General features: G+C 33.6%; 1 protein-coding gene across 2 annotated transcripts; it reads left to right on the top strand.

Annotated features, from left to right (window-relative positions):
- The first annotated feature begins 1,275 nt into the window (after window positions 1-1,275).
- LOC110708513 (protein HASTY 1-like) lies at window positions 1,276-14,785 on the top strand. 2 transcript variants are annotated; one of them, XM_021886649.1, is made up of 22 exons: window positions 1,276-1,760; window positions 2,513-2,614; window positions 4,394-4,537; window positions 4,618-4,698; window positions 4,828-4,897; window positions 5,281-5,351; window positions 5,454-5,617; window positions 5,702-5,773; window positions 5,863-6,103; window positions 6,871-6,933; window positions 7,011-7,289; window positions 8,774-8,887; window positions 9,101-9,227; window positions 9,323-9,486; window positions 9,584-9,685; window positions 10,435-10,538; window positions 10,628-10,910; window positions 11,307-11,551; window positions 12,250-12,753; window positions 12,992-13,286; window positions 13,406-13,589; window positions 14,225-14,785. In XM_021886649.1, the coding sequence occupies exons 1-22, from the start codon at window positions 1,650-1,652 to the stop codon at window positions 14,302-14,304; spliced, it is 3,600 nt and encodes a 1,199-aa protein (XP_021742341.1). In that variant the 5' UTR covers window positions 1,276-1,649; the 3' UTR covers window positions 14,305-14,785. The 2 variants fall into 2 exon arrangements, with proteins under 2 accessions (XP_021742341.1, XP_021742340.1); XM_021886648.1 differs by having other exon boundaries at window positions 1,277-1,760; window positions 9,323-9,492.
- Window positions 14,786-18,219: the final 3,434 nt, after the last annotated feature.

The raw sequence follows: 18,219 nt of genomic DNA on the forward strand, positions 1-18,219 counted from the left end.
TTGGATTTAATTTTTAGGTTTGGAAACCAATCTCAAATTCTTAATAAATTTTATTCATCTAATTATGTGAAGGCTTAACAAGTTTATTCTGGCACTAGGCAAGTCACACCCATTTTATTAATAAGAATGGATTACTCCATTTTATTTTGTTTGTTTATAACTTAAATGAGTTATTCAGTATGGAGTATCTAATTAGAAAATTTTCAAAATCTCAATAAAATTTTCTGATCAAATATTCACGGATGTTTAATATTCAACGTGTTTAATATTTTGGTCGTGAAAATTGTTAATTTATTTCTTCATATGTAACACACAATTTTTTGGACTAAGTTGTGCTAAAACTTTCATTATTAAACACCACATTTTTAATTCAATACCATGATATACACGTCAATACAAAAATAAAAATGATATCTTTCCTTATGGAGTGATGTTGTTCACATTTAATAACAAAATAAATTTTATCCATTTAACTCATAATTATTGTAATTACACAAAAATCTCTCACAATAATTGCCTATTTACAGTTAGGGCTGTTCATCGGGTCCAAGACCAGATCGAAAATAAGAATTTTAAGAACCGAAGACCGGACCGATTAAGATAGGACCGAACCGAAAGAATCAGTCCAACCCGGACCGGATCGCTTTAGACCGATTTAAGAATTTTTTTAAAAGAGTTCTAAATTTTTAATAAAGTAATGGAAAACACGAAAAAAAGTAAAGGAAAAACTATATTTTAACGTCATTTTTACGTCTTTTTAGTATGTTTAGTACAAAAAAACTTATAAAGTTAAAGTTTTCTAAGTTTATTAAGGATAATTTTAACCATTATTTAAGGTTTCACGCATATTTTTAATAAAAAAAACTAGTCCGGTCCAAGATCAGTTTTTATAGGGTTTTGGACCTGATCGGACCGAAAAAATGAATTTCAAGACCCGAAGACCGGACCGTGGTGCGGTCCGGGGTGGTGCGGTCCATTTTTTCGGTCCGGATCGATTTATGAACACCCCTATATACCAATTGTGGAGATGTGAGATGATCTACTTATTTATGACCATAGAGTAATCCGTCCAATAATAAATTACTGCTTATTGTGGTAATTTCGCGTGTTTTATGATGAATAAACATGCCTATATGAAACAGAGATATAAGCAGTTAAGCACACAACCCCTCAATATTAAATTATTAACCACTAGGCCAAAACCTCGTTGTCTTGTTGATATTGACGAGAGATCGAGAGTAAAATATTAGTACTAATCTAATGGTGCATTATGGAAACATATTGAGTTGTATTTAGGCCATAATTAATAAAATAGTATTGTGCCGTTTCCTGAAAATAAGGATAATTATGAATGCTTTATTCACTTCAAAAACATTGTTAATTATAAATACCAAAATAAACCACTTTGCTTCACTTTCTCTCTCCTCCCTTGTTCTACTCCAAATTTCATACACTCTCTTTTCTGTTTTCTCTCTTCTGTGTTTTAAGGGTATTTGTGCTTTCTTTTGCGCCAAATCAAAGCAAACTCTTCTTCAATCTAACCCCTTTTAATTTTCTATATAAATTTTATTTGGGTACCCAAAAAAACCCTATTTGATTCTCCCAAAAATAACCCAAAAAATTACAAATTTAAAAATAAAAATAAAAAAATGGAAGAAAGTGGTAACATAGCAAACAATGTAGCTCAAGCCATAACCGCTGCTCTTGATTGGAGCTCTACCCCAGATACTCGCAGGGCTGCCTTTGCTTACTTAGAATCTGTATTATCTCTTAACTTTGCTTTTTGAGTTGTAATTTTTTTTTTTTTTAGAATTTTAAATTTTGATTATGATCGAATTGTTGAATTTTGAATGTATGAACTGTTAATTTTGATACCCATTGTTGTATATTGTAATTACCCATTTCAGTTTTCTTGGTGTGTTTGAGTGTGTTGATGAAATTGATTAAAGTTTGGTTATTTGATCAAATGTGTGGAACCCCTTTTGTGCATTTTATGGGTATGTAAGGATCATTCTAGCCCTAATTTGAGACTTTGATGATTGAAATTATGGTAGCTGATTGTTAATGTAAGCATACTAAAAACAGAATTTTGGAGTATGCATTGTATAAATGATTTAATGAATTAACTTAATCTGAATTCAGAGATATTGAAACAAAGTAGTGGTTGGTATATTTTCTAGTTGTTGTTACAATCCTTCTTTGATGCTTAAATTTTGGTTTAAACCTTCAAACTGATGATATATGTGATGCATGTATTATGTATATTGCTTGGATCAAACTTCTATCTGCATTGGTTGACTGAGTATGTTGTTATCGAAAATCTCTGTAATGTTCCTTGTCCTTTTTCGTATACTATAATTATATGACAATTTCTTTAAACTGTGGATTACTCTTTTTAAGGATAAGACTGAATGTCTGTTCTCAATTGGCCTCTTTTTAGTCTGTGCTGCTTGCTATTTTTGAAATTCTTTCCTTGGTTGTGTAATAGCCATGAACTGTTTCAATTTTGCAGTTTAAAGCTGGGGATGTACGTATCTTGGCTAGTACGTCCATCATTTTAGTTAAGAAGGAGTGGTCTTCTGAAATACGGCTGCAGGCGTTCAAAATGCTTCAGGTTGTTGTTAGATTCTTTTCCACCTGTTATTGTCTAGTTTATTTGATTTAATCATCTCCTTCAGTTACGTCAACTTTGCAGTAGATGGAAGTCATTGTACAATGCTTACCTCATTTAAGATCAATACTGTAGTGAAATTGATCGTAGATGAATACAAAACCAAAGTTTGTCAATTGATTATTTTCAAAACTTTTTGTATGTACCAAATGGTAATTCAACCCTATGCTAAAATTGGTAATACTACTCAAGCATAATCTATAAGCTGGTATTGGCATCTTCAGCAGAAGGGGGAGCATTGAGTTTTGAATATTGATCTTGGGAAATTATAAGTCCAAATGATATGCTTACATCTATTCATCATGATGATAATTTCTTCCTCATGAATATCAGAAATATATGCAGGATTGTGGAAAGCACCTCACCTATATATTATCAGCTTGTCTTCAAGAACAAAAGTCGTCATACATACATATTTGGAATATTGCTACTGGCTTCACAATTTGTGATTACTTTTTGTGTAGCTAACTCAATAAGAAGTTTTTCTTTTATTTGGATTAGACAACTATAAATATATAAAGCAAATTAAGGTACCCTGTTAAAGATATTAGCGACGTGGCCATAGTTTTGAACCTTTTGGTCTTTTTCTGTTCAAGGAAAAGAAGACATCTTTGCAATATCATGTACAACATTGGATAAAGATATTATTCATAATATGGCATAAATAAGGAATAGCTTGTTCTGATGTCAAAGGTTTTCAGCTCATTGGGTTTGTAATCTAGCTGGTCAGATATGGGATTAAAAAAAAGGCTGGAGTAGAACCTGATTGAGTTTTATTAATGAAATGCAATTCATTACTTAGTCTAGAAGTAAGACTTTTATATTTATACCTTTTTTGTGGTAAACTAGTTACTCCGTAACATCCTATTAGAAGTCATGGCCTAGCAAGACATGTCTAGGATAACATCCAACGATGCTGAAACTTGTCCTAAAGATATAAAAAATGAATTAACAGGTTTTCCAATATTCATTTCCGTATTTACCTAACGGGAAACCAATCTGGCTATTCAACTTCATGCTGTATAGGTTGAAATATGAAGCTTATAATTAAACTATCTGTCATATAAAGGCTCTAACATGAATCTGGTATCGTGATTGATTGAATGGTATTAAGATAAGTTGAGATTTCAATAGCCTATATTATTTTGCTTGTTCCTACTAGCACCATACAAAAGAATCTGTCAGTGAGTAGGATGTGGTCATGGGATTACAATGGTTACAGCTTACTACTTCTCTATCCTCTAATAGCTCTCAAAGTTCCTTATTTTTTATTGCCCCTTTGTGCTTTTTCAAGTTTTTGTAGACTGGCTCTCTTGATAAGCCAGATTTAGTAAATGGATATTCGAAATTTTTTCCTTTTTGTTTTTATTTATTACATAGGACTAATAGCATTGGGGGGATACTGTATTGGTGTGCTTTCAGCAGTAGGAAATTTGATCATTTGTATAATGAAGATTGTATTCAACTTAACATGCTTAAGTTAGAAGTTGTTGATACTATAATCTGGTGCAAGGGCTTTCAGTTGCAAGTTTTAAATAGAAGTTGATTTGTTGTTGTACTTCTGTTGCTAAGGGGCTTTCACTTTTGTTCATCTTATATGTGATTTGTGATTCTTGACCTTCCGAAAGATTTGACTGCCTAATCTAATTATCTTCTATAAATCAAGTTTCCAAATACCAATGTGTATATGAACTTGATCTGATTTTGTTTGATGATTTGTAGCATCTGGTAAGGCTACGTTGGGAAGAATTGAATACAGCGGAACGTTGCAACTTTGCAAGCATCGCTGTTGACCTGATGTCTCAGGTTGCAGATCCATGCGAGGAGTGGGCTTTAAAAAGTCAGACAGCTGCTCTTGTGGCAGAGGTATCAACTGAAATTTCTTTGATTTGTATTTGGTGCAGTCTGATTTGAGTGTAGTTGCTCATCCCATTTTCCATTTACAGATAGTAAGGAGAGAAGGCCCGAATATGTTGCAGGAGTTTTTCCCCTCGGTTGCAGCCCTCTCTAACAATGGCCCTTCTCAAGTGATTCTCCTGATAACTTTTGTCGTTTTTAGCTGCTTGTTTTAAATTTGTTTTTATGTTCCTCACTCTTTCCTTGGTGAATAAAATTAGCGGTATGCATTACTTATTAATTTATTAATGTGTTTATAGGCCGAATTGGTGTCAATGATGCTAAGGTGGCTTCCTGAAGATATTACTGTTCATAATGAAGATTTGGAAGGTAATGACGGAGAAGCTCAATTTCTTTCCATTCATTCACTTCACCTGGGAACTACTGCTTTGTCAAATGTTAGTATTGCTTATGGGTTAAGTTGGGTTTGGGGGGGGGGGGGGGGGGGGGGGGGTTGCTCTGAAGTTAGATTCATGAATTCTGTCGCATTAGCAAATTGAAGTTTTTTGTGCATTAAATGATTAAGCAATATGTTCTGTTACTTTTGTTATTAGAGCTACCAAAATTATTTCATATAGTATAGTTTTTTCTTTATTTGAAGTATTGGGTATTAAACATGCTTAATTCTTCTCGTACATTGGAATATTTTTGCAGAATGTAAATTTATCTTGTACTTTTTTTTTTTCCACTTGTTTTTGGACCAAAATCGATAGGTGACCGGCGTAGGCTCTTGTTACGTGGATTGACTGAATCTCTGCCAGACATCTTACCTTTGCTATACACAGTAAGTTTAAGAAAAAGAATTAAGAAGTATACAACTTTTTTCTAGGGTCACAGTTCATAAGCATCACTTTGCAAGTGCCTCATTTTTATGATACTTGTGCAGTTGCTAGAGAGGCACTTTGGAGCTGCAGTAAATGAGGCTAATCAGCAGCATCTAGACATTGCAAAACAGCATGCAGCTACAGTTACAGCAACTTTGAATGCAATAAATGCTTATGCTGAGTGGGCTCCGTTGCTTGATCTTGGCAAATATGCCATAATCTATGGGTAAAGTAACTGTAATGAAGTTTTTCTTAACTAGCTGTGGGCTGAGATTGATATCTTTTTCTTCTTACAAATTGTGTACTACAGGTGTGGCTGCTTGCTTACTTCTCCAGATTTTCGTCTTCATGCTTGTGAGTTCTTCAAACTTGTCTCTGCAAGGTATGCAGTGAGCTCCTTAATCGCTTTTAGGGCTAATCTATAATGTCACTAGGGTATCAATTGAATGTTAATAAGCCTGTGAATTGCAGGAAGAGACCAGCTGATGCGTCTCCAGCTTTTGATTCTGCAGTGCGCAGTATCTTTGAGACTATGATGAATGTTTCCAAAGATTTCCTTCACAAATCAAGCTTGGGTAGTGGAGCCGTTGATGACAGTGAATTTGAGTTTGCAGAGTTAATATGCGAGTGCATGGTTTCTCTGGGTTCAACAAATCTGATGTGCATCTCTAGCGATACTAAGACTAACATACTTTTTTTTTATCTTGAACAGGTGAGCTGCTCTCCTGCTTGCCTAAGTTATAAGCTCCATATTTATTTTTGGGATATAAAATTTGTAATGGACAAATATAGTCAAATCTCCTTTGAGTTTAAGAGTATTCAGGGGCTCAGCAGCTACATTTGTGTCAGTAAAATATATCAGTATCACAAGTATGATTATCGGTATGAAGGGTAAAAATCCATCATACCCAGCAAAAAACCACACTAGAAAGAAAAAAATGATAGTACTATTTTGCTGGTGCATTATTCAATTTGTAAAAGCAGTTACTTGAATTGAAAAGTGTCCCCAATATTATTATTATGTTGCCTTTTTAATCTGTATATATTGAGACTTCATCCGGCTCTCTATAGGCACAAAAAACCTTGAGCCAGCTCTTTGATTTTTTTTTTTTTAAATAAAAAATCTAATACTCTGATTATCTATTTTATATTGCAGAGAATAGGCCATTTTTCACGATCTCTATTATTTTATCTAATAATTTTTGTTATATGAATTTTTAATTTGTTGCAATATTTTTAAAGTATGTCAATAAAAAAGAAATCATGTTTTAGAAGTTGATGTTCTCCAAAGAGGATGATAAACAAGGGGAATTTAAAAATTGCGTAAGAAAAGAACAAAATTTGATTTGTACATAATATGTTGTTGCTTATCCATCATAGAGCAGAGCATCATGGTCTTTTGTAGTCGTGTATTTTATACACTTGATACTTCTACTGTTTAATAGTTGATGCTTACTTCAGACATTTTTATCTCTGCAGATGCTGGGGTACTTCCAACATTATAAGCTGGCCCTCCATTGCCAGTCACTGCCTTTCTGGCTGGTATGCTTAAAACTCGACCTCATCGTGTAATTTTTATTTTAGATCTTCACTCACCAAGAACTTACGCTTCCTTCTAGACATTAATGAGAGATCTACTGTCAAAGCCAAAAGTTCATGCAACTGGAGATGGTGCAGTTAACAGTTCTGCTGGCTCTGGACAGGCTGAAAGCGAGAAGAGTAATATCTTAAATTTTATCAATGATGATTGTTGTGGTGCAATTCTAGACACATCCTTCCCACGTCTTCTTAGAAAAGAAAAGGTTCATCCCGAGACAGCACATTCTTTTGGACCTTTAGAAATGTGGAGTGATGATTTTGAGGGCAAAGGAGAATTTGGACAGTATCGTTCTAAGCTGGTATGTAATCTGAAGCTTCATCTTTTTCCTTTATGATGAGTGCCTAATATCTTTTTTTTGTTGAAAATGAGTGCCTTTTTATTTTTTATTTTTACTCGTTGCATGTAGAAGAAACGGGTTCACTAGTTATCTGGAAGGCAGAACTGCTTTAGTTTTGCTTTGTTTTGCTTTTGAATTATATCTTCACAAAAGTTGATGTCATATATCCCTGGATCAAGGTCTGAGCTTAGGGATATTAAAGTAATTGTAACAGAAACACAAATTCTTGAGACAATACTGTGAGTAATTTGAAAGCATTTCGTTCCAATCATATGCTCTATCTTTAACAAAGTTGTGTCATCTCTTGTATGCGTGTTTAGCCTTTGTGAATAGATTACAAAATACACATTCTAAAAAACAATACTGTGAAATCTAATCCATAAAATTAGTTATTATCAGAAAATTATGCTAGATAGATATTTCTAATCCATAAGGCTGTGACAAGGAGCAGTGGCTGAATAAACAGAAATCATTGATGAATAAAATATCACACCTCACCACAGGGCCTAGGATAGCTAACAGATTTTTATGGGAAGAAACTCCCAAAATCTCTAAATAACTTACGGTTTCAGAGCACAAAAAACCAAAGAGCAGTTGATGAGCATTGTTGTACATCTATATCAGCACGTAATGGGATTTATTAATTTAAGCTATTCTATAATATATAGGCAAGCAGAAGAAAAATTGTCTCTTGAGTTTCTCTCTTTTAATCCCAATTTTGTTGACTGTAAGTCTGTAACATAATCCTCGTAGCTAGTGGCATCTATGAAATCGTCCGGTCGGAGCAGATTGCCCATGTAGCTCCTTATGCTTGCATGTAACCTGAGCCACTTCATCACTATTGATAATCAAGAAATTTTTATTCTCCATGGGTTGTCTTTACAAATCTGAAGTATGTGCGGAATCTTCAGCCTAATAAAAGAAGCAGTCAAGTTTGATGGGTGGGCATGTCTCACTGTTTTCTGTCTACATTCACATCGACATTGTGGCATACGAGATAGTGAAATAAAGCTGGAAACAGTGGTGGATTAAAAAATCTGAGACTGAATGACATTGCTATGTTTTAGCTATATCTTGTTGAGATGTCCCTCAACAGTCAAATAGGTGTCCTTTACAGTATTATTAAGAGCTTTATCTTTACATATTTAAGTAAATGTAAATTTATAGAAGCATTTTACTTACTCAATTACTCCGTACATCCTAGTAGCATTTTGAGCCATGACACACTCATGACCAATATATGTATACACTAGGACCACTACTTTCTGGAGACTGTGATCTGAATAAATTAAAGTTAACATAGGCCTTCTGTTGTATTAAGTTTGCAACATGCAAGTTGATTGAGCGGTTCTCTTATAATCTATGTTTCTTGTCTGTGGTTCATTTTGCCCATTCATTCTTTTTTCAATTTCCTTTCATCTGATTGACACCTTACCATTTGTCAGATGGAGCTTATTCGGTTTGTTTCTAACCACAAACCTATAGTTGCTGCTACAAGGGTGTCTGAGAGAACAATCATGATTATTCAGAGCTTAGTATCCTCTTCAGTGCCAACTCAGGTAGGTTGATATGTTTATATATATAACATTCTCCAAAATTTCATTTTTTAGTTGATTTTACTCGCGGACAATATCCTTGTATAGTATTCTTCTCTTTCTGACAAAATGCATCTTCTATAGAAAGAAAACTTGGAGGAGCATTGTAGAACACATGTCATAGTGTCTTTACAATAAGTATATTTAAAAATATTTAGCTGATATTTTTTATTTCAGGATTTAGCCATACTGGAGAGCATGCAATTGGCCTTAGAAAACGTTGTTGTTGCGGTTTTTGATGGGTCAGATGAATTTGCTAGTGGTAGCTCAGAAATTCAACTTGCATTGTGTCGGATATTTGAAGGTTATACTTCAACTCTTCAAATATTTACAGTTATTGCAATGTTATTCCTGCAATTTTTTTTTTCCCTAAAATTATCTAATTTTTGTAAATTAAAGGTCTCCTGCAGCAGCTGCTTACCTTACAGTGGACTGAACCTTCGTTTGTGGAAGTCCTTGGCCACTATATGCATTCATTGGGTCCATTTTTGAAAGTATACCCTAATGCAGCTGGTGCTGTAATTAAAAAGCTTTTTGAGCTTTTGACTTCCCTTCCTGTTATTGTTAAGGTTCCTTTATCTTTTGGCTCCAACTATTGTGCTGGATTATTGTATGTTCGGATTTTTTTTTAATCTGGTAAGTGTTTTATAAATTTTGTAGGATCCTTCTACAAACAGTTCCCGACATGCTAGGCTGCAGATCTGTACATCTTTTATCCGAATTGCCAAAGTTGCTGAAAAAAGTTTGCTGCCTCACATGAAGGTGATTCTTGGCCTGCTCTTCTTTTCAAATTAGGGAAAGAGGAAATTTGGATTGGAAGTGAACATCCCTAGAAAATTAGGCTGTGTTCACTTCTTATTCTTATTACTTACTCCATATTACTTATTCTAAATCAGACCATATCAGAAAATTTCAGACAAGATCAGATTATATCTTCTTAATACTGTTTTGATTTTGTAATTGTAAAATTTATGAAATTTTTATATTTGGAAAAATACACGTTGAGATCAATCTAACAAGATTCCACTTCATAATGTTTTTTCTTATACATTGATGTACAATCAAGGTCAAAGTTTAGTTAGATCAGACCAGATCAAATCAGAAAAAATAAGACCAGACCAGACTTTAGAAAATTCAGACCAGGCCAGACTTTAGAAAATTCAGACCAGAACTCCTTTTTTCAGGCTGAGAGAACAAAGCCTTGATCGTGTTGGGTTTTGATGACACTGCATTCCTTGTAAGAACCCACCTTTTTGTTCGGATTTTGTTCAGGTTACTGCTAAAATACATGTGCATTCTTCGTATTTCCTAATGGATTTTGTAATTACGTTTTTCCTACATTTTTTTTTTGGCAGTAACTACTTACTATAACTCTTCAAGCATGCTTCTTCTAGTGATTTTCTTAAGTTTATTATAGTTTATAATCATTTGTCAATCGAGAGGAAAATATCTTTGGAAGTCTTAGATAATACATGCTGTATTTAAACAAGATAGATAATGCTTTCTTACAGGGGATAGCAGACATGATGGGACAGTTGCAAAATGAGGGACGTCTGCTTCGTGGAGAACATAATCTTCTTGGTGAAGCATTTCTTATTATGGCTTCTGCTGCTGGGTAATTACTTCATCTGCATTTAACTTAATAAATGAATTTGTTGTGTAATTTTCTGTATTGTTGTGTGACGTATTACATTTGCTACACAGTGTTCAGCAGCAGCAAGAAGTTTTAGCTTGGTTACTTGAACCTTTGAGTACACAGTGGATCCAGCAAGATTGGCAAAATGCTTATTTGTCTGATCCATCTGGTTTTGTTCGTTTGTGTGCGGATACACCATTAATGTGGTCCATTTTCCATACGGTAACTTTCTTTGAGAGGGCACTTAAGCGATCTGGAATCCGGAAGAATAATTTACAGAATATCTCAGCAGGAACACCTGTGCAACCAATGGCTCCTCATTTGACATGGATGTTGCCACCTCTTCTAAAAGTATGTTCTCCCACAAGATTTGAACTCAAGTGGCTCTTCATGTATTTATTCATTTTTCTGTAAAAAAAAAAAAAAAAAAAAGTAAAAAAGAAATTGTGGCCTCATAAAAAAATAAAGAAAAAAAAACTGCTCCCTTTCACAAATAATTATCCATTGCTATTTCGGCTTTAGAAAAAGATGTAAAAAGTTTCTTCAAAAAAAAAAAAAAAAAGTTGTGTCTAGTTCTTAAGAATCTAATTCAGGGCTTGAGAACTATAGTTATTCATGTATTGCATCTGCAAGTTTTTTTTTTTTTTTTAATTTTTTTTAATAATAATAATAATAATAATAATAATAATAATAATAATAATAATCTACATGATCTAATTAATGCATGGAAATTTTGTCTTGCTGCAGCTTCTCCGTGCTATGCATTCACTTTGGTCTCCTGCCGTGGTCCAATCATTACCAGGAGAAGTGAAAGCTGCACTTACCATGAGTGATATAGAACGTATTAGTCTTCTTGGAGAAGTGAACACAAAAGCTCAAAAAGCTCCTTTGGGCTTTGCTGACGGATCATTGACAGATATGAGCAAGGATTCCTATGGAGAGCCAAATGAAAAAGACATTCGTAATTGGTTAAGAGGTATCAGAGACAGTGGGTATGTTTGCACACTGAAGTTTATGCTTAATCTTTAATTTTGGGGTTATTCCTAGGTGACCCTGTTTTGTTACTGCATTTTCTAAGAATTGTCCTCATTTTTTACTAATCAGTGATAGAGGCGTTTTTTACTTAATTGAAACAGAAAATGCCCACTCATATGTACTCTGTCCGTTTTTGTTTGTCCCATCGAGATTTTGTTAGTTATTTTATTTTTGGCTGGGTGGAGACGTGGAGTTGATGAGAGATAAAAATGGTGGGACTTAATGTAGTGGATGAGTGTGAGAAGGAAGTTGTGGTCCCTCACAGCTATTCATAGTATGTGGCACACTCAAAGGGATAAGAAGGAAACTTGGCCAAACTATAAGGGACGGAGGGAGTATTATATAAGGAAAGGGAGTCTATATACTCTCTGCCGTCATTTTCAGGAGACTTTGATGTTGTTATCACTAACCATGCTATATAGTCATTTGACATCATGGAGAAAGTGAACTTTTGTTTAAACGTAAAGCCAGGGAAACTATTATTATTGGGTATAAATTGTAGTAGATTTTACTTGGAGTTCAATGTGCATAGACTGCATACATATTTGTCTATTTTATATACCCCATCAATATTCTTCCAATGTTATCAACTTTCACATGCATACATTTCATGATTTTGAAGTTATTCCTAACTTATAACCCTTACCATCTTTAGGTATGATGTCGTGGGCTTATCTACTACTGTAGGAGATGCTTTTTTCAGAAGTTTGGATGTCGATTCCGTGGTTCAAGCTCTGGTGGAGAATCTGCAGTCAATGGAATACAGGCATTTGAAGCAGCTCATTCATTTGGTCATCATCCCTTTAATCAAGTCTTGCCCTCCGGAGTTATGGGGGACATGGCTGGAAAAACTTCTACACCCAATACTTCATCATGCTCAGCCATCTCTGAGCTCCTCATGGTCAAGTCTTTTAAATGAAGGTAGGGCAAAGGTTCCAGATGTTTGCAATGTACTTGGAGGATCAGATCTGAAAGTAGAAGTAATGGAGGAGAAGCTGCTTCGTGATGTAACTCGTGAAGTATGTGGGATATTGTCAGCATTGGCTTCTCCTGCACTTAATGTTGGTCTTCCTTCTTTGGATCATTCAGGCCATATTACTCGTTTTGATGCTTCCTCTTTGAAGGATTTAGATGTATTAGCCTCCTCTTCCGCTGTTAGGTATGCAATGTTTTAATTTTTTTTACAATATCAGTAATATATTGTTCAACGAAATGGAACCATAGCTATATATGCAATATTTGTATTTGTATTTGTCTCAATGCTTCTAGTCAATAATTGGAAGCGTTATTGGGCGCCTAATTAAATGTTATAATTGTTCTAGCTCCATAGAGTCCACAACATAAGGCTCTTTACTTCTTATTATTTTGACTTGCCTCTCATCTTTTGTTACATGCAGTTTTCTATTGAAGCACAAAACCTTAGCCGTCCCAGCCCTGCATTTATGTCTGGATGCTTTTAAATGGACAGATAGTGAAGCTATGGCAAAACTTTGTTCATTCTGTGGTGTTATTGTTGTTTTGGGTATTTCAACAAATAACGGGGAACTTCGAGATTTTGTCTCCAATGACTTGTTCTATGCAGCTATCCAAGGTTTGGCCCTTGAATCAAATGCTTTTGTAAGCTCGGATCTGGTTAGTCTATGTCGTGAGATTTATTTCTATCTAGCAGATAGAAACCCCGCGCCTAGGCAGGTGAGTTGAGATCATAAGTAATTCTGTGGTGCTTTGGTGAAGTAATTTGATTTAAAAACACCTGCCTTAATACCAACAAACTTTTGTTGATCTCTCTCTCTCTTTTTGGCTTTATTCAGATTTTGTCGACGCTTCCTTGCATTAACCCTCAAGATTTAGCTGCTTTTGAGGAAGCTTTGGCCAAGACAGCAAGCCCCAAGGAGCAAAAGCAGCATATGAAAAGCTTGCTTTTACTGGGAACTGGAAACAAGTTAAAAGCACTTGGTGCTCAAAAGAGTGTCAATGTTATCACAAACGTGACAGGTAATTTGGTGCTTCCCGCTCCCTCTCCTCTTATCCCCCACCCCCGGCTTTTTGCTCGTCTTTATTCATATTCAATTGGACCATCTCGTTGAAGTTAGCAAAGTAGAATAGAAGGGGAAGAAAGGATCCACGGAGTAACCTTGTGATTTTGCACAGATGTGCCTATTTTTCAAGATGACAAGGTCAAACATAGCAGATACTTTATTACAAATGTGGGGTATAATTCATAGTTTTAGCCTGCATCTTTGTTTAGGTGCACTTGGGGTTTATACATAAGGAAAATTGATTGAAATCCACCTCCTAGCATGAAAACAATTATCATAAGTTATATCTTCACTTAGGGGAATTATTTGAATTAAACAACCAAGGGGAGATCAAAACTTAAAGAGGGAGGGGGTGTAATGTGAAACTTAGGGGCTTGTTTGGTTGACTGGATACAAAGTAAATTGAAGGGTGGATTTATTTGATATAGTGATGGGTTTTCAGAATAGACTTTTCACTTGGTGTTGTTTTCAGAATAATCTTTGTGCATAAGTGCTATTATAAATTTTTAATTTGTATTGCAAGGAACTTGTTTTCTCTGACAAACCCATATTGTCAGTTGAAGTGATTATCTGCTTAAAACTATTTTTCAGTGAGATCTCGGGCCACCAGTAGCACTTTAGATACCAGAACTGAAGATGGGGATGCTATAGGGCTGGCCACAATCATGTGAGTGCTAGTTATAAATTATTATCCCTGTACAGAAGAACTTCTTCCGTTTAAGTCAGAATTTACAGAATACAGTATAGAGAAGTCGAGTTTTGAGCATGTTTTGGGGCATCATATATCATCTTTTTTGACATCAGAAGGCAGATACTGTAGGCTCTGATGTGAATTCTTGCGACATCTAAAACCTGCTTGTGTGATCTTCTATATCTGTTCATCTTGATGATCAGTTTTAAATGGACCTTGTTATCACATTCTTTACCTCACAGCAGAGTTTTGATGTATGTTGTAATTTCATAGTACATAAAATCTTTTGAGCTTATTCCTTAGAAAAAGTGTAGGCTAACTTAAATTAGATTTTTGAACAAGGGATTGGATAATCAGCATCTGAGCTTAGAACTGTTCTAGCGTAATGTAGGGCCTTATTTTGTTTATTTTATCATATGTAAAGTTGATAAGTTTGCATTATCTCGAGTATTTAACCTTCATGGTGTGGTCTGTTTTACGGTCATATTCATTATCGATGAACATATGTGGAGGGAAGGCCTGATTAGAGAGAGTATGTTTGGTGCGAAGATTTTTAGGGATGGAAATTGGATATGTTAGATACTTAGATATACTAGTAAAAGAAATGCTACTGTCAATTTGAATTGAGGACAGAAGATTGTATTTTTAGTGTTAGAAATTCTAAAAATTACGAATTTCTGAACTTTTAGAGGTTTAGGCAATCTAATTTATGAAATCTATATTTATAATATGTCGGGTCTTAAATTTTTTTTTTTTTAGGGTAAGAAGAATAAGTACTAGGAACCTCTCTTCATTAAACATTAATTTGCCACGCGTCACCCTCATAAAATGGAATTATGTACTCATGATCCCCCAATTGATTATGTGATGATCTATAATTACATTGTAATGTACAAATGGTAATTGAGTGAGGTTCAAATCTTGAGATGACAATCCATACATAATTTGACTTCATAAACATATCTTTCAATTACATCCCTTTCAATTATAGTGACTTTGCCTAATATCAGTGTTATGAATTTGCTCATTACCTGGCACATTGCCTCCCACCATACATCATAATAATTACAATAAAATAAACCATCAATCAAAGTCTTAATCTCATAAATCGAGTTGGCTATATAAACCAAAAGAGTATTATAAAGTACATGAAAACCAAGGAACATCTTTAAAAATTCAAAATTCGGCTCATAAAACTGTCCTCCCAAAAAAATTATTTGAATTCTAACAAACTAACATAGTAACATGCATTTCTTTGTCATATGGTGGTAAGTCATAATTCATTGTCACATCAATTAAAAAACTCGTGCAGAAAAAACTAGTTTCTTATACTACCTCTGTTACATATTATTTGCAACGATTTGATATAAATTAGAGAGGAAAAATGTCTAATCATTGCAAATAATATGTAACGGAGGTAGTATGAATGAAGATTGGATGTGTCCACAAAAATCTTGCTAACCATTACACTTACAGAAGTTACAATTTTTTTTAAAAAAAAAGGGTATATCCTAAATTGAATGAGCTGAAACCCAACAAAGTCTATCCTAACTTGTTAGTAGGCCTCCTAAATTATTTATTCGAAAGGAGTAAGATTGAACACGTTTACATCCATATCTTTTTTCTTGAACTAGCTCTACTTTTCTTTTTGGCAAGAAAGTAAAGTACCTTTTTAAATAATTTATGATATGTATAAAATAATCAATAGCACAACCAAAAGAGTTTCGAATTGGATTGCACCCCCAAATTTTTATTATTTTTTTAAAAATAAAACTATTTGAATATGTTTAATATTTAAATGCATTCGAGTGTATCCCAGAAAATAAATTTGTCATATTTAGAGAGGTATGACACATAAATGTCATAAATGTGATTAATTAAATGTCTCAATCCAATTGATGAATCTATCGATTTTCGATAAACATGAAATATAGAGATTTGGAAAAAGTAAGGGACTAAGGAGGCCATAAAATTCATGAACATGAACCAAGGTCTGCCAAGATGGCTCCAAATCAACATCAATGGGTCTAGGATGGGGGATTTACCACCAAACTATCAATATTCAAAATAATCATACCCTTTACTTATTTCTTTTTACTTTTTTCGTTATAAATTTAGATATAACTTTTTTTCCTTGATGAACAACAACAACAATAATGAAACCAAGACTTTATGATAACATCAATCATAGAAATCCAAATTAGTAATTACATATTTGTGTTATCATTCTCTTAATTCAATCATTAAAAGAAAGATATTAATATGTTCTCTTAGAAATTCTACATCACAATCTTTCAAAAAAAAAAAAAAAAAAAAGAAATTCTACATCACAAATTGTGATAACATAATTATGAAAGTTGTAACTTGAGTTCTCCTTTTAACATTACCAACTAAATGTGATGACATTTGTTTTCCTAATAAAATTGTGATAATAATCGATATGTTTATGTGTTAAAAGTGCCAAGTGGATGTTCCACACTCTATTTATAGATATCTTTTAAGGGATAACCTAAGCATATGCGCACTTATGCTTCCATGAGATGTATCGTACCCTATCAATGACTGTTATTTATGACACCATAAAACTACCCCGAATTTACTATATGATATAATTTTTGTATTTTTTATGACAGCATGAGTCGGCTATAAATATAGAATAACAAGCTGATTTTCTTTGCATTTATGAGCTTTTCTTGACATTTTTATCAAGCTACATGAGTCATGAGTGCCGACTTCCAAACTATTTACATCAACAATTAATCATTGTACATCTCTATAGTTGTTACGAGTAGATTCTTAATTAGTAGTGCAACTGTGGAAGTACAACAAATTTTACACACCACCAAAAAAAGCGACATATTGGACTACAATACTATAATTATTATTGTAGATACTCATTAATGAACACTTATTATAGCCACATTTGTATGTTCCTCTCATCATTTACAGCTTTTAAAACTATTTGACAAATGGGTCCTAAGGGTTGTCAAATTGCTCTCGCCCATGCAGTTTATGCCACAAAAATTTAATCCAAGTTTTTTTTTTTTTATTATTATTTTTTTTTCCAAAGCAAAATTAATCCAAGTTAGTCTCCTAATAATCACGTAATAGGCTGTAAATCATTGTTAAACTCGGATTTTATTATTGTTACATTTTTGACAGGAATGAAAACTTAAATTTACTCTAAATAACAAAAAAAAAAAACGCATAAAGAACAACATTTAATTGACTTTGAGTGTCCTTTGTATCTATGGTGATTTAATGCTAGTAATTGTATTCATGGGCAAACTCTTTCATAAAAAGGGAAAATCTTGCAAATGTGGAATAACATCTATACTAATATATTAAAAGACGTTTCTAATAATTACTAATATATTAAAAGGTGTTTCTAATAATGTCGGTGTGTCACATAGTCCCTTTTGTATTCCGCTATGTCATCTAATGATTACTCGTAACTATTAAGGGTTTGTATCTAAACTATTAAGGGCTTCTATCGAGTTATACAAGTTTTGGGTTGACCACTTCAAGTCGGATTCATATCATATGTTTAATTCCTAGATTATTTGAGTCAAGCTTACTTAATATAGTGTATGGTTCTTTCAAAGCTTATTAGTCTACACTGAAGAAGAAAAAAAAAAATTCCCAACAAAGTCTATAAATAAATACCAAAGCACCTTTTACAACATTTTATGCTTTATAAGATAGTTTATTACGGGGTTTTGCAAAAATCAATTTTTATAAGGTAGTTTTCCACCTAATTTCCTAAAGTTTATGATATGCTTAATCATGGATACAAGGATCAAAATTATTAATGCTCGATTTGCTGATACTGTTCTTATGAAGAAAAGGCATCTTCTGTTTAAGATTTAGCAAAAATCTAGCTTAAAAAACCAAG

Source organism: Chenopodium quinoa, unplaced genomic scaffold, assembly GCF_001683475.1.
Source record: "Chenopodium quinoa cultivar QQ74 unplaced genomic scaffold, ASM168347v1, whole genome shotgun sequence".
Taxonomy (NCBI): domain Eukaryota; kingdom Viridiplantae; phylum Streptophyta; class Magnoliopsida; order Caryophyllales; family Amaranthaceae; genus Chenopodium; species Chenopodium quinoa.

What these genes read in the sequence shown, in the direction of transcription:
- LOC110708513 (XM_021886648.1), top strand. Translation starts at nt 1,650, where the DNA reads ATGGAAGAAAGTGGTAACATAGCAAACAATGTAGCTCAAGCCATAACC. An exon ending in TTTTTTTTTATCTTGAACAG is followed by an intron (nt 6,104 to 6,870) that starts GTGAGCTGCTCT and finishes TTATCTCTGCAG; the next exon opens with ATGCTGGGGTACTTCCAACA. An exon ending in CCCTTCCTGTTATTGTTAAG is followed by an intron (nt 9,493 to 9,583) that starts GTTCCTTTATCT and finishes TAAATTTTGTAG; the next exon opens with GATCCTTCTACAAACAGTTC.